The sequence below is a fragment of the Thunnus maccoyii genome, chromosome 22 (assembly GCF_910596095.1).
Source record: "Thunnus maccoyii chromosome 22, fThuMac1.1, whole genome shotgun sequence".
NCBI classification, from domain to species: domain Eukaryota; kingdom Metazoa; phylum Chordata; class Actinopteri; order Scombriformes; family Scombridae; genus Thunnus; species Thunnus maccoyii.
Genome location: NC_056554.1, coordinates 23,546,296 through 23,563,368, shown reverse-complemented (window position 1 = coordinate 23,563,368; position 17,073 = coordinate 23,546,296). Strand labels below are relative to the sequence as shown.

The following is a 17,073-nucleotide window of genomic DNA, read 5'->3' as shown; positions in this document are numbered from 1 at the left end:
AAAAAGTCAGCACTGAGTTACATCATCAGGGTGTAACATGTCTGTCTCTATACTTATTGAAGGAAAGCGTCATATAAGGTCTGCATCATCTCCACCATGAAGTTGCTGACCGTGTCTGTACTCATTTGTTCCATGATGGTTCTGGCTGGTCCAAGGACCAATACTAAGTAATACATTTTATTAGAAAAACTGAACTCTTTGTTTATTCTGTTTGTTTTGACTTGCACACTTGGTAACTTCCTCATCTAACTTTAGTGTCATCTCAATACTAACCTTGTTATTTTTTCTGGGCAGCTTTATCAAGTTGCAAAGTGTGAAGAGCTATTTTTGGCGCATCTGGTCCATTTTCCCCATAGACAACATTAAGTCACTAACAGTTGGAACATTTCTACAGATTGGATTGACATGGAACTCTTCCAGTTGAATCATTAGTAGAAAAGATGAACAACTGCATTAGATAATATCTGCTACTTTGATGGAAAAAACAATCAAAGGTACAAACTGCAAAACTTCAGGGTCAAAACTAATTATGAATCCCAAGTGCATCCAATCCACTATAATGCCTAACAGTAAATCTTAATAAAGAAGTAGCTTAAAATAACTTAATCTTGGAAAAAAGTTGGAGTCACTCATTTTCGTGAATTTAACATAACTCAATGAATTGTTGAAGGAACTCAGTTGTTTTGAGTGCAATTAAATTTTAGAAGCATTTTGGGTATTGGTAATATAATTCCATTTTGTTCAATCGACTCATTTTCTTAAAGTTGACTTTACATCATTACAAAAATGTATGCCCTGCCAATGGGCTGCTATAATGCTGAGTATGGTTTTGGATGTTTTGATTTTTGTTTTTTTTTTCAGTTTATAAATCATCATATTGTACCAAAGTAAACCAAAGAATGGATTCAAATGATTCTTTATCATTATTGTAATCATCTCCCAAAGTGTAAAGATTTGATGTTAGTTGCATTAAAAAAGTATTACAATAAATCAATTTTGATAATTCATTAATAATGTAAGTACATTTTCAAGTAAATGGCCATTATTTTATGTTTCTAGCTTCTCAAACTTTATAATTTTTTGCTTTTCCTTGTCTAATAAGAAAATTGAATATTTTGGGTTTTGGACTGTTGTTAGGACAAACAAGGCATCTGATGATATCACCAAACAATTAAAATAAAAATCAGCAGATTTATTGAAAATAGTCATTAATTGCCCACCTAAACGTTATTCACTCTCCATTTGTATTTGGGCAACCCAGTTAGTTACATCCTGTCCAGAATACAAACAGTGAACCTGCAGTTCACTTTGTCATCTTTACGCCATGGTACTGAGAAACAGGGAGGCATGACCGTTTCGGCCCAGTTTGCACTGGATGAAAAGACTAATATTTACTTTAAACAAACTATGTGATGGATGGACAGATGATTCTCTGTATATAAGAGCTGGTCCTTCTCTTGTTCAGCATCTACACTCAGACGGAGGAAAATTATCCAAAGGCAGGTTTGCTTTGCTTCTCTCTCTTCACGCTCTTTTCTTCTATTTGGTTCTCTCTCATCATTCACTACAGTTTATCTGCTTTAAATATCACTAACATGTCTGTCTCTATACTTACTGAAGGAAAGCATCATATAAGGTCTGCATCATCTCCACCATGAAGTTGCTGACCGTGTCTGTACTTGTTTGTTCCATGATGGCTCTGGCTGGAGCTGCTGGTGAGTATCTGACTGAATTTGTGTGTTTTTGTCTTTAGACCTCAATAAATAATAATAATAATATTAATAATAACCTCTAACTGACATGTTTAACTGTCCAGCTCTTCAAGAAGCAGAGAAAGACAACGAGACAGAGGCAATAATTCAAGAAGGTGAATACATTTATTTATTCAGATTAATATTAGCTGAATGAACACTTACAGATCAAATTTGACCCATGTTTACATTTGAGAGCATTAAAAACACCACAAACATCTTTCTTTTAGCCAGAAATGTTTTTCTTAACATGACCCTGAATATACAAAATTAGAAATATTTTTTATGCAGCTGATACATATTTCTGTACATAGATGATTTTCTGGGTTAAATTTGATCCGTGTTTATTCAAAAATTCTAAAATCACTATTCAAACATGTTGTAGGATAGCTACTGTCAGAATGTAAGGGTTTAAGTGCATCACACTGTCTGGAAAGTCAATGTGACCCACTTTTCTCCACCATTTGTGTTCAGAGGAGCATCGTGTTGACAAGAGGTCAACATCTTGTCCCTCCCAATGGACTGAGTACAACGGCCGCTGTTTCCTCTACGTTCCTCGAACCTTGACCTGGGCTCAAGCTGAGGTAATCGAGACGATTTGTATTCACTGAAGAACACTTCAACATTTTCTTTGATTTGCACACTTGGTAACTTCCTCATCTAACTTTAGTGTTCTCTTATTACTCATGTTATTATTTTTTCTGGGCAGCTTTATCAAGTTGCAAAGTATTTTGGGCGCACCCACTTCATTCTCCCCATAGACAATGTTAGGTGACTAACAGTTGGAACATTTCTACAGATTAGACTCTTCCAGTTGAATCATCAGTAGACAAGATGAACAGCTGCATTAGATAATATCTGGTACTTTGATTTAAAAAAAAAAAGAAACAAAAGAAAATCGAAGGTACAAAACTACAATCTGCAGTGTAAATCGGCTCTTTTTTTCTCTGGGTCACTTTTGAGTGAATTCTGCAACTATGGCATCACCTTTTGTTTGCAACTTCGACAACAAAGGGTTTTAAATTTATTAACGCAGTGATTCTCACTTCTGACTGGCTTCTTCTCCATAGCAACAGCAGCTGAGGCTCATGGGTATTGTCATATCTTTAGCTGTCCACCAAAATGAGATACAAAACATGATTTCTCAGTAACAGAGTTGAAATAATTGAAGCTGGTGGTTACAACATAGACCTATCATATTGTTATAACACCAGTAGAGTCCTGTGTTTCTGTGTTCAGTGATATTGAGGATATTGTTTAAAGAAAGATTAGCAGCACCTTCCTATTCACATCTCTACTCTGTTCTCTGTTTATCTCCACTGTAGAAAAACTGCCTGTCCAAGGGTGCAAACCTTGCATCGATTCATGGAACTCGGGAGTACAACCAGATTAAAAGGATAATATCAGATAGAACTCATAGGTCTCCTGAGACATGGATTGGAGGCTCTGACAGCCAAGAGGTATGTCATGTATAATAACAAAAGATGTCTTATGAGCTTGAAAGTTCATTCTTGACTTCAAGTTACTTGATATCAAGTAAATAGACCTTGTAATAAGAATATCAAACCTTTTGGTATTTAGAGTGGTGTTAACATTTAGATTATCTTTATTTATATGCATCAATTGTCTTCCATTCAATCTTCTAGGAGGGTGTTTGGCTCTGGAGTGATGGCACACCTTTCGCCTTCTCATACTGGTGCAGAGGAGAGCCTAATAACTACGGGAACCAGCACTGTATTCAGATGAACTTCGGAGGTAAACCATAAAATACATTACTTTGCATGAGAGAATTATGTAATTATGTAGAATTATGTAATTATGTAAGTGGTGTAGATAAGAAAGGACGCATAACAAAAACAAGGTGACTTCATGAAAAACTAAAAATGTGCCTGCATGAACATTTCATTGATGATGTTGCTGGAAAACCTGTGTGTCCATAGGCTCTATAGGCTCAGCTTGTTTCTCTGATAACTTAAGATCCAGACGTCCAATGATTAAAATCCTTCATCCGGTTAAAAGCTATAGTTAAAAACAACCAAGATCTAAAAAGTGTATCATTAAAATGTGGCTTAAAACTGAGTAAAAAATCCATTTATGACTTTCAGTTTCTTGTGGACAACCACAATGCTGACACATGCACAAAGGGGAAATTACATCATTAACAGGTGACAAAATGAAACAGACCATTACATTGATTAAAATTACGGATTTGTCTGGGTTTGAATATTGTTGGAAACATTTGGGATTACATACGTACACAACTTAACAAAATATATAACATAGGTCTAGTCATTTTTAGACATTTTAATGCGGAAAAGTTACATATTATACCTTTCAGGTGTGTTATCCTAGTAGTTAATCTAATGTAGCCTGGAGCTGCTAGCCTCCAGCAGAGATGAGGAGCAGCTACATGGGTCTGGTAACCTCACTTCTTTCTAACTCCACACCCCCACACTTGTAGTATTCAGACTTTGATGTGGAAAATCAGCTGAGTTCCCCTTTAAGAAATGATAATCTAATCTACATCTGCATCAAAATATTACATGATATGATTGACAATCATGCTGACGTCCTGTGTTTTTACTAATTGCAGGTAACAATTGCTGGGATGATTTTCAGTGTGATGCTCGCCGGTCATCTGTCTGTGCCAAGAAAATCTGATGATTCCTGAGCAGATAAGAGAGGCATGAAATACCTGTGAAAAGCACAAACATTAGTGGATATGTGTTTGTGTTTATTGTCACAAGTTAATCTGTCATTTTATCATCAGTCTCATATATAACCTTACAGCTTTATAAATCATTTTTCATCTTTATTTCTATCTTGCTATCACTGTAAAGCTACTTAAGGAAGGAAGCAACAAGTGACACAAACGGGAGCTGGATTGTCTTTTAGGTCTTGTGCCAAACTGAATATGTTATGAAAAGAATGCTTTTTCTTACTCTGGAGATTGAACTGTTCTGTCTCATATTGTGCAAATTAAAGATGCAAGCATGAAACAAGCTGGTTTGTAATTCTATTTTAAATGGAACAATTATTATGGGTATCACAGTCAGATCAACATCTACACTGTTAAATATCATTCAGAGATTTAGTGGAATTAACTAATTTTGTCCTTAACTTTACTTAAATATGTATGTTTTATAATTTCAAGTTAATTAAACCTAAAATACATTTAAAAAAAAATTGGTACTGAAAAATAGTACTTGAACTGATTAACTAGGAACTGGCCTGCTGCTACTGTGTCCAGTAAGAACTCAACCAGAGATGTTGAAGTTAAATCCAGGATGTTTATTTAGAACCAGTTGAACTGGCAGATGATGTGTGGTTATTCTGCAATATACACATTAAAACTTAACATAGTTTAATATACTATATATTAAGTATAGTTTAAAGATAATGATAAGCAAACTACCAATAGCACAAAAAAATCTGTAAGAAATATATCAAATATATGATATTTATGACTCCCAACACCAATGGAAGTAAAAGGAATTAAGTTGAAAATGTTCTTAAGTGACACGTGTGAGTGATTAAAGATAATTTGTGGCATTCACCAATTAAGGAAAAGAAAAAGAAAATATTCCTGCATGCAAAGTCTGTTACTCCACCGACCTCACTGCAAGCAATTTTCATTAGAACTACTTTCTATTAAAGAAAATGGTCCCTAAAGTGACAGCATGACACCTTTTGGTTTATCAAGAGTTACAAGTGCAAAGACAGTGCTGTTTAAGTTCTTTAAAGGACAGGTTCACAATTTTATAATATAAAATATTGAGAATCAAATTTACTAAAAATTTTTGTAAATTAAGAACAACATATTGATCCCCAAAACAATCAAATAAGAATTATACCATCATAACACGCAATATACTGGCAGGGTCATGTCCAAGGACCAATACTAAGTAAATGCATTTCGAACCATGAGTTTTGTGATCCGTTGCACCCCTAGTGTTAACATGTCAGCTTTGTAGACTATATTTTGTATGTCGTGCACATGGATAAGAGTGTGTAAGTCATGTATTTGATACATGCATTAATACTTTCTAATGTGAACCTACACTTTTAGATCTGTGAATGTTTTTAGTGTTCAGTCTCTCTAGTATTCAGCACTGATCTGTTCCTGTATCACATTATAAGCTTTGTGATACTTTATATATTTCTGTATACTAAGAAAATACATACAGGAAACATGTGTAAATCATGTGATATCTTGTCTGTTTTTGATGAGAACATAAATCTGTTGTCACAATAGAACAATACTGTAAATTTGAATTTCACTTTGTTGGTAAAATCACACATCTGAACCAGTCCATGGCTAAAATGAGCTCTTCTTTGTTTAGAAACAATATGTATATGCTAAATGTCTTTAAAGAAGCAGCCTTTACACCACTCAGAGATTTTTGTTTTTAAAAGCAAATTGTTTTATTGGCATATAAAATTGCCCCCCACCCCTCCGATTTCATCAGGTGGGGGACAATGATATAGTTTGATGCGGTATGTTGGTTTTCCTCCTGTCCTCTCCAATCTTTTAAGTCACCAGCCGCCACTGGTGTTTTGCAAGAGAGGCCTGAGAACAAGTTACATACAGTATTTACAAGATCACAATAACATGATTCATTCACATCACATACACTACTTAAAACATCAGAATCTGAATGGATCTGAATCATCTGGATGCATTTCCAAATTTGATGATTTGGTTTTCAGATAAAACGAAGGATTATATGCTCTGTTGTGAGTTTTGAAGATCCTCCTTAGAATGAACCTTAAAACATACACATAGTACAACAACACCAACAAAGATGACCAGAGGGAAAGCATTCCAGTAAACAAGAGCTCCATTGTGGACCATGATGAAATCACCCGAAGTAACACAGAAAAGCATCGTATATATTTAGAAATATATTTCAGGAAGCAGTCATAGCCAGTATAGCAGGTGCACTTCTACCTGGAACAATAATGTGTGTCTCTCTGGTCTGGTTGATGTTGTTCTGCTGGACTCTACAGGTGAAGTTGTTGTTGTGTCTCTTCTCTAAAGTCACTCTGCTGCTGACAGTATAGAGGTCATCAGGACCTCTGACTGTCTCTGTAGGTCCGGCAGAGAGGAGGTTTCCCTCACCGTCCAGCCAAAACACCTCAGGCTGTGGATACCAGCCTTTAGACTCACACTGTAACACCACTCCTCCTCTGTCCCTGTCAAGTCCTGTTAAACTGATGACAGGTGAGGAGACAGCACCTGATGCTGAGGAAAAAAAGTCATTTTTAAAACAGTGGTGAGCAACACAATCACAAAATTAATGATTAAGAAAGATCCGCAAATGTAATTGTACAATTGTAAAGCTAATTTAATATGGTAAAGCATGTATGTTCTGTATCTGATGATCAGTCAGTCTCTTAAATCCTTAACTGTGGATCCTTTTAAACCATTAAACACAGTTGGTTCATGAAGTGCTGATGGGTTGTCACATATCTTATTGTAAAATTGGAAATTCAAAAAAATTAAAAGCTGTGAGCCCTGAACGTATTTGATGTCAGTGTGATTTTCTGGGAGTTTAGAAATACAGTAACTGTTGAGATTTTGCAGCCACAATGACACAGCAGTACTCAATCCTTTAACACTGTGGTGGTACAGATTAACTATAGCCATTGTTTGGAGTTTTGTCTGCCATCTTTGCTTATTAATTGGCCATCCTCTAAACCTTTCCCCCAAGCAGTGATAGACTCTTTTGGCAGACATTTTGACTCTTCAAAGCAGGAAAAGCACAGGTGGAATTATTAGCATTCATGATAGCTGCATTACATTTCGGTGAGTATTGTGCACGCTCACTCACTGACATGGCCAACTCTGACAATTAATGGAGTCATTGTTAATGTTAATCATTTATATCTGGGCTTTTCCTGCTTTGAAAGGTCAAAAAGGGTCTATATTCAATCATAGCTCAGTAACTATAACTGGGCACAGAAGGCCTGTTAAGCTTTGTGTTCCATAAAAAGCGTTAAACCTCACCGAACTATAATGGAAATCCATTTTAAAACCTTTAAACTTTAGATATATGATATTAATTTTACTATACTGATATTAATATGCATGAACTTGCTCCACTGCGCCCCCTGCTGGTCGCTCAGCTACACGTTCAAACTCATGTACAGCAGATAAATCAAACCACGTGAATCCAAAACGTTTGATTTGACCTTAAATATTACACGCGATTGTGCACGAGAGTTTAGTTTCACTTTCATCTATAACAGAGAAAAAAGAAAAAAGAAAATATATGAAATGTATCGATTGAGAGAAGACACTTTGATTTTTAAACGTCAAAATGTACAATGGCTGAAATATATTTGCTGTATAATTTCTTACACAATGTATATTTTGAAACATTGCTACGCATTAAAAAAAAGAAATCTAGATATGCGACAGTAGAAACGTGAAACATCTGTGGCTGAGAGAAGACCACCAAACGTGAGTTTTTGTGTGTATTTCTTTCTTCTTTTACATAAAAAAACAAACAAACACTATAAATCCATATAAAGTCTAAGTCGAACACATGATACACGCTGTTTACGAACATTTCTTCCTCATACCTGTCGTGTGTCTCTCTTCTTCTGCAGGAGCTGTGCGGTCAATTTCCGAGGAACGGGGGAGATGCAGCTTCCGGTCAGCTGCAATAACGCTGAGCCCACTGTTTACTGGACATCTGTGGTTTTCACCGTGGGATGTAGAACTACTGCTGCATACTGTGAGAAAATATAATAATAACAATAATAATTGTATTTGTATCGCACGTTTCATACAAGGATTGCAGCTCATAAGTGCTTTGAATGACGAAGTCAGGACAGCAGGACAAAAATCACATCAAAGATCAATAAAAACAGATAAGAAGAAAGACAAACAAAGTCCATAGAGGGCCAATAAAACCTGAAAAAAAAATAGGTCATTTAAAGCAGAGGCTGGTTTACAGGAAGAGAGGCAGCTGATAAAATATCAGGTTGTAGAAATATTGCTTAGTTGTTTTTTTGAGTGGCCTCCCTGATATGTGTTGGTAGAAAATGCCATAAATCTGTGGCATAGTCTAAAAAAGGGAACTATGTACACATATGATGTAATATAATGTAGGAAATGTTGGCATTTGAATAAAAATAAACTGCTTACAATAAAAAGGGATTGTATTTATATGTTAAAAGCAAAAACAAACAAAAAATGATTTCAGGCAGTTTTGTGTCATTAAGGAGTTATTGTTTCTTTTTTTTACATATATGAGCTTCTTTTCTATTTTTTCTTAAATGTCTTTTCATTTCTGTGGGAAAATGAAAACCTCAACACATGTAGTTTGCTGACTTTACAGCAGGGGGCAGAGGTGGACTTCTTATAAATGCTCAGCACATCTACAGTATGAGATATCAGGAACATAGAGGTAGAATGATTTTCTTTTGCTAGTTATTTGTTTGTTTAGTATATTGCAGGTGTAGGACCAGCATGCACCTGTGGAGCTTGTCTATGTTTTTTGTGAGAGCTACAGAGACAGCAGGAGACATAATTTCTTTACTCTTTGTCTTGCATGCAATGATAAATGAAACCTGTATCCCCATGGGACCCTTTAAGTTTAATTTTCATTATTGACAAATAACTCCATACCTGTAAATAGAGCTACAAATATTAGTCAATGAACCGATTAGTCGTCAACATTTGAATTAACCGCCAAGTATTCTGAAAATCGATTAATCGTTTTGAGTCATTTTTTGAGAAGTCAAAATTCTCTCGTCCCACCTTCTCAAATGTGAATATTTCCTGGTTTCTTTTGTCCTCTCTGACAGTAAATTGAATATCTTTGGGTTGTGGACTGTTGGTGTTGATTTTCAATGACAGAAGAGAAGTAGATGATATAATTTAAACACATGTTAAGCAGGTAATCAAGCTTTTTTTGTGGGAAAACAACATCAGACACAAAGTGTTTTTATGTTAAAACATGTCTGGAGAATGACTTAACACTAAATCCAGTTAAAACATTACATGTACAGTCACTTTATTACATTATAAGTGTGTCATGGAGAGTAGCAGGAAATGAACCCAAATGCAGATCAGAACAAAACAGAATACAGAACAAGACTGAACAAACAGAAAAGAATGAAGGATCCAACAAAGACAGAACTGAAAACCAGGAAATAAAAACAGGCAGAACTTGTGAGGGAGTGTGGTGACTAGACAGAAGGGCAGGCTGGGAGTTGATTGGCTGGGGAAGACTCTGGGAGCAGGGCAGGTCTAATGAGAATAATGCATGTCAGGTGTGAAGGGCAAAGCCAACAAAGACAACATAAACACCCACACTACACACACACTACACACACACAAAGATACAGACTGGGAGGCAGAGAAAAAACACCAGGAAGACATAGAGAACAAACTGACTAATTAAAGCTGCAAGCAGCGTTGAACGGGCCCTCGCGCCTCCATACATGTCGGGCTGCGGTGCAATCAAAGGGCTTCTGTCACGGGCATGTAGATGTCTTCAGACCCGGGCTGTTTTCAGACAGTGCAAGAAGGAGATAAACATCACTTCCTTTGTCCACTATTTTGCCTGCTGCTGGGGCTGCTTCCCTGAAATATCATAGGGGGCGACATTCAGCCAGTTTGCATCACTGATGGAATATTGTCATGTAGACGTGTTAATGCCGGGAGAAGTTTGGTGCAGACTGGAGCATTTACAATAAAGTTATAGCAACTTCATCTGTCATGGCGAAACATCAAATCTCAACAGTGTGAGGATGAGAATTTTCTGCTGGGTGAGACATGTCTGTCTTGCTCAAACCTGTGTCATCAAAATCATGCAAGTTTTGGGCCCATTCACTTGAATTTCAATTAGTAAATTGAAAACTCTTGATGAGTTTGTGTGTAAAACAAATTAATTTCCTAATTTTCATCAAGTCTATTTTTAGAAAAGTAAAGACTTTTAACCCACATGACCTGGTCAAAGATTGATTGACATGTGTACTGTCAGGTGTGTAGAGACAATAAGTAACTGCAGCTGGACACAGAAAAATACTCATATATTTAAATGGAGAGTGTGAGCGAACCACTAGGTGCTCGGGCCCTAATAAAGGAAAAACTGCAGTACAGAGCTACAAATTTTAGTTTTGATTTTATTTTTCTACAGCACTTTATCACTAAACTGTCACCCTCACTCCATTTTTTCCCTTCCCCTCATAGGTCATCCCCACCACTGAATTATACATATAAGACCTATAATTATTGTAAAATAAATGATAATAACACCAAACTTCATACAAAGTTTGTATATAACTGTATAACTGTATGTATATAGGCCTTTCTGCTGTATCCTACAAAAATGAGCTGCATTCAACCCCCACACCCATCCCCCCCTCCTATTGTCTCTCTCTCTCCCTCTCAGTTGGAGAGGAGAATGTCACTCTTCTTGTGAAATCTCCTCATAAATCCCATGACTTTGGCCAAATCTTACATTACAAATCACAATTTTCAGTAGGAAATTTCGTGGGGAATCCATTGATACAGGTTTGAAACTGGTCAGACTTATAGTTTAGATGTCAGAAGCCTTAGTCCATGCCTCCCCCATTCATTTACATTGTAAGGGGTACATGTGATGTGATGTGGCACAGCAACTTTCAGGGTTTATAAAATCCAAACCGCTCAAGTTATAAAAAAGGTTTTAAGAACTTTTTTTCAGCAGTGTCGTAAGTCATATATTCAAGTTTGAAGCCGATACCATTAACGCCCTCGGAGGAGATAGCGTTTATTCGGAGGCCAAAATTGAGGCAAAGTCTTATATTGACAGGCTAATTGTGGACTTCCTGTTGGATTTAGGTCGGGGGTGTCAGTGAATGATTTGTAGGTCTTGATGAGACATAATTGAGTTTTGGTTTGATCTCTCTATGACATTCCTATTGGCCATGGCAGCCATATTAGTGACCTAGGTGGTGCTAGAGAGCACATTTTGGCACTTTGGGGGTCAAATTTTTTACCAGACCTGATGTGTGTCCAAAATTTGGTGAGTTTTTGAGCATGTTTAGGGGATCAAATTTAAGGTTTAGGTGGCAGAATGATAAAGAAAGAAGGAAGAAACAAACACATGAAATACAAGTGGGCCTTCGCCCTTTGGGCTTGGGCCCAATAAAGGCAACTAAAGTAAAAACATGTCAGATAGTCTTTCAAAAGTCCAACTCAGAATAAGCCCACACAGTCCAGTCCAAACAAACAAGCGGTAAAGTTTGAGGTTCTCTGGAGGACTGGTGGAGAATGGCAGCTAAACATAGAACCTAGAATCATGTCAAGTGTAATGTTCATTACAACAGAAGTTCTTTTTCCTTTTTCCAGAGAAAGTCCAGCAATTCTGTCCTCTAAAGGCGCCAAAATCTGTGAAAAATCTATGATGTACCCTGGGACAACATCCCATTTAAAACATAATGCATACATAATTAGCCATACATATACAGTGTCATCTCTGTGGTCAGTTCATATGTAGCTTACTTGCTGTATTGAGAAAATATTGGCTTTTAATGGCCTTTTATGTCACAGGAGGTAAATTATTAAGTTCAATCAAAAGTTTCAGTTTTTGGTTTTTGTAGCTTTGACTGACTCCCAGTGGTGGAAGAAGTATTCAGATCCTTGTTAATGTTACTTAAGCAAAAGTACAGAAGTATTATCAGCAATCTGTATGTAAAGTATTAAAAGTAAAAGTTCTCATTATGCAGACTGGCTTCTTTTAGAGTGTTATATATCATACGTAGTATATTATATTGTTTGTTTTTATCATTAACACATACATGTAATAGCATTTTAATGTTGTAGTTCATCACTGTGGAGCCGATTTTAGACACATTGGGTAGATTAATGATAATAGCACTGCATCATATTATATGTTTTTTATCATAATAATAAAGAAACTATTAATATAGCACCTTTCACACACTAACGCAGTTCAAAGTGCATAACAATTTTATATAAAAAAGAAAAGAGCAGACAATTTAAACAACAGTTAGAATATTAAAATATGTTATTTGGTGTAAAATCTTAATCTGAAAAATACTTCCCTCTGAAATATAGTGGAGCATCAGATGCAAATACTCAAGTAAAATAGATGTGCCTCAAAATTGTACTTAAGTACAGTACAGGAATAAATGGACTTAGTTAGAACAGAAGATAACTCAGCAGGTTTGCCACAAACTCCACTATTGTCTTCTTTATTTTCTACCTTTCACTGCAGAAGTATTTCTAACATGTATTTCTCTCTTTAGTGAAGGAAATCTTCATCTGTAACATCTGCACCATGAAGATGTTGACTGTGTTTCTCTTCCTTTGTGCCATGATGGCTCTGACCCCATCTGCTGGTGAGTAGATAATGCATGATGCACTTACAATGTAAGTGATGGGACCATAATCCACAGTCCACCCTCTGTGCAAAAATGTATTTACAAGTTTATCTGACACTAATATGAAGCTTCAGCGTCCAAATGAGTCAAACCAAGTAGATATCTTTCAACGTTACAGTCTTTTTAGTGCCAAAGTCCTTCTTTTTGTTACTATACTTCCACCGCAACTCAACAGGGAAACACTGTCCGAGGAAACACAAAGAGGGAATTTGATGCTAAAAAGACGGTAAATGTGGCAGATATCCACAGAGGCCTCATAAGATTCAGATAAACTTTTAAATACATTTTTGCACAAAACAAGGACTGTGAATTTTGTCCCCCATCACCTACATTACAACGGGAGTAATGATTAGAAGGAATGCTTAGCTTAGCACAAAGACTGGAAACAGGAAGGAAATAGTTGCCTGGCTCTGTCCACACACAGATCAACAAAATCCACCACAGCACCTCTAAAGATTACTAATTTTAATTATTAATAAACATGTAATGTCTCAGTTGTTTAATCTGTACAAAAACTGAAGTGCAGAATAAGTGTAGTCCTCAAACTGTCCATTAAGTAAAGGATCAGGTTACTTCTTCCACTGCTGCTCACTGCTGTGTTAAACTGTCCATGCAGCTCACCCAGAAGAAAAGGATGAACCTGGGACTGAGCAAATGATTGTAGAACATGAGTGTACAGTGTATTTCTTCAGATGTGTATTGATTCCTGTTTCAATATAAATACAATGTTATTAATCTTACTGCTTTGTTAAATTCTCCAGCATATCCCATAGACATGTTGTCACCTATCCCAGTCTCACTACCTCCGATATCAGGTCAGTGAATATACATATTTATTTATTTATTTATTTATACTGAAGTCCACTTTGACTTTAAAACTTGCATCTATTCTTGCAACCCCCCTGGACACTCAATGTGACCCTTTTTCCTGTATTTGTCTCCAGAGCCGGGCTTCTTTTTTTCTTGTCCTGATGGTTGGACTATGTTCAGCACTCAATGTCTCCTCTACGTTCCGACAAATATGACCTGGGCTGAAGCTGAGGTAATCAGAATTAATACCTTAATTAGAGCAGAATATTTCTACATCAAGTTAACTCCAGTGGCAGAAGAAGTAGATCATTTACATTTAAACCTGCATGAAGTGATATGTTTGGCCGCTTCAGTGCAGCGGAAACAAGTTGTGAACACAACGCTGACACATCATCACCTTACATATCATCATACTTTTAAGTTGTTTCGTAGCAACATTATGTGTTGTGTTTCTGTTCACCTGGTGAATGTAAGTCCAACATTCACTCTCTTTTAGCTCTGTTTTTGCTCTCTAACAACTCCTGAGGGAAATATCTGGCTCTTTGGCTGCTAAATGCTCCACTATGTTCACCAGCTAGTCTACAGCTAACTGTGTCTGTTTGCTATTTGGCGCTGAGCAGGTAGTGTACAGTGGCTTTTTAGAGCTTTTTCTCTGAAAACAGCTGCTTGCTGTGGCCAAAAACAATAAACTAAAGTAAAGTTTCAGCCGGACAGCTAAACAATGAGCTGCTCACAAGACAAAAAGTTTGGAAATACTGGTTTAATCTTTAACAGTGTGTTGGATTCTATAGGTTTTTTCTTGTAAAATTTGTATCTGAAAAATAACTAGTGACTAAAGCTGTTGGATAAATGTAGTTAAGTGAAAAGTCCAATATTTCCAGGTGAAATGTAGTGAGGTAAAAGTATAAGGTAGCATACAATGGAAATACTCAAGTAAAGTACCTTAAAATTGTACTTAAGTACAGCACAGCACTTAAGTAAAAGCATATCATTACATTCCACCACTGGTTAACTCTGTATTTACTTGCACACTTGGTTAATTAGCATCTTCTTTCGGTGTCCTGAGGTTATTTTTTTTCCTCTGTTTATCTCTGATGTAGGAAAACTGCAGACACAATTCACAATACCAGGATGGAACCCTTGCATCTGTGTATGACTCTTCGATCTCCCACGAGATTCATGATGTGCTGAAAAGTGCCGGTAATGAGCATGGAAAAGTATGGGTCGGAGGCTTTAATACAGCACAGGTATATAATTCATTATTAAATCAGGTCTGGACATTTTTTAAAGGCAATATGCTATTAATTAATATTAATTCAGTCAATATTCTTTTCTGTTTTGTCTCATAGGATCCGTCTTGGTACTGGAGTGATTATATGGGTTATAATCAGTTTCATGACTTCTGTTCTGAAAAGCATGAGCACCACTGTCTACAAATTACCTTTGAAGGTAAACCAACTCAACCTTGAGAGCATAATGTGGTGTAAAGTATTTTTTAAAAAGTGATTTAAATGAAACCATGTGACAAGTTTAGAGGGGAACGGAACTGCTATCAACTCATCTGAAACCTCACAAGGGGCCAAAAAGTACACACTGGTTTTATAGAAGAGGTCACAAGACAAAAAGGTTGTGAACGACTAGTTTATAAACTCATTGCATTATTTTATGTCAAACTTTAATCTGAATAGTAACTAAGGCTGTCAGATAAATGTTGTGGACTAAAAGTATAAAGTAGCATAAAATGGAAATACTCAAGTAAGGTACCTTCAAATTGTAATAAAGTTTAGTACTTGAGTACTTTGTTACATTCCATCACTGTGTGGTGTTAACTGACTCCTGTGTTTTTTGGTCTTACAGAACAGGAATCGGGATGCCTGGATGACATGGACTGTGACGCTAAGCTCCCATCTATCTGTGCCATAATCCTCATGTGATTCCTGCCCTGAAACAGAAACTTAATGTATCTGTAAAAACATAACTGGATGAGTATTTGTATCATCAGTCTCATATATAACCTGAAGGCATCTATATTTCTCTTCTATCTCTGTAATGCTAATTTAAGGAACGAAGCGACAAGTGACATAAACAGGAGTTGGATTGTCTCTCCGGCCTTGTGGCTTTTATAAGAGAAGACTGGATGTGGTATGAAATGATTGCCTGTTGTCATGACTTTCTGTATGCAAGAATAAAATGCTCAGACATTGAAAAAAAGGTTGTTTATGAGTCTGTAATAAATCTATCTACAGTGTGGATACCTTCTCTCTCTCTCTCTCTATATATATATATCATTAATGCATATAAGCATCCAAACTTCACATAAATCTTCCTGTGTGTTACATGTTTGCATCTCAAAGAGTTCCAGCTGTAACACTGAATACTACTGTACACTATTAAAATTTGGGGTGTAATTAATGGAATTTATCCAATAAAATGATTTAATATTACAGTATTTTGTGGGATGTGTTACTCACCCTTAAGGTCAAGCTGTAAATAAATACCATGTATGTTATCATGTTGTTACGACCTCTAATGTCTCGGGGGGGAACACAAGGAGTAACATAATTAGGTGACCCAAAACTCTTTGTAAAAATGGTGGGAAAAAGGCCATTAAAACAATTGCAAAAGGGGTAACAGGGAGAACCATTTATTAACAAAAAGGATTATTAACAGATAAACCGACATATATAGTATAGTATATATAGTAAAAAAAAAAAAAAAAAAAAAAAAAGGAAGCAACTTAGGTGTCAGGGTCTCCAAGGCCAAAACAACAAACAAAATCCCACTCCAACTAGAAAAGAAAAGTCTCACTTGGGCCACAGAATGAAAAAAAAAGACAATGCTACGCTCCCTGGCTAGCCACAAAACAGGAGAAAAAAAGGAACGCAAAATCAAAAGGCAGAGAACCACCACAAAGCTTCATGAAAATCATCTACCAGTTACACAGAGCTATATCAAACTACTGACAGCAAAAACTCGACAGCACCAGCCCAACCAGCAGCTCAGTGGCAAAATGGGAAGAAGCACTGGTCCAGGGGAGTTGATATACAGCTCCACTGATGATCAGACGCAGTTCAGGTGCGGGCAATCAAAGCAGGCAGAGAGGGGC

The 17,073-nt window shown here is 36.5% G+C and overlaps 2 protein-coding genes across 2 annotated transcripts; both read left to right on the top strand.

Moving 5' to 3' along the window:
- Positions 1-1,667: 1,667 nt before the first annotated feature.
- LOC121889783 (galactose-specific lectin nattectin-like) lies at positions 1,668-4,443 on the top strand. Its single transcript, XM_042402023.1, has 6 exons — positions 1,668-1,715; positions 1,817-1,867; positions 2,226-2,335; positions 3,077-3,211; positions 3,398-3,506; positions 4,345-4,443. Exons 1-6 carry the CDS (start codon positions 1,691-1,693, stop codon positions 4,410-4,412), a joined length of 498 nt encoding a protein of 165 aa, XP_042257957.1. The 5' UTR covers positions 1,668-1,690; the 3' UTR covers positions 4,413-4,443.
- A 3,355-nt stretch (positions 4,444-7,798) lies between these two features.
- Positions 7,799-16,157, top strand: LOC121889758 (type-2 ice-structuring protein-like). Its single transcript, XM_042401977.1, has 8 exons — positions 7,799-8,217; positions 8,367-8,494; positions 13,023-13,115; positions 13,919-13,972; positions 14,102-14,199; positions 15,068-15,214; positions 15,317-15,416; positions 15,825-16,157. Exons 2-8 carry the CDS (start codon positions 8,401-8,403, stop codon positions 15,899-15,901), a joined length of 663 nt encoding a protein of 220 aa, XP_042257911.1. The 5' UTR covers positions 7,799-8,217; positions 8,367-8,400; the 3' UTR covers positions 15,902-16,157.
- Positions 16,158-17,073: the final 916 nt, after the last annotated feature.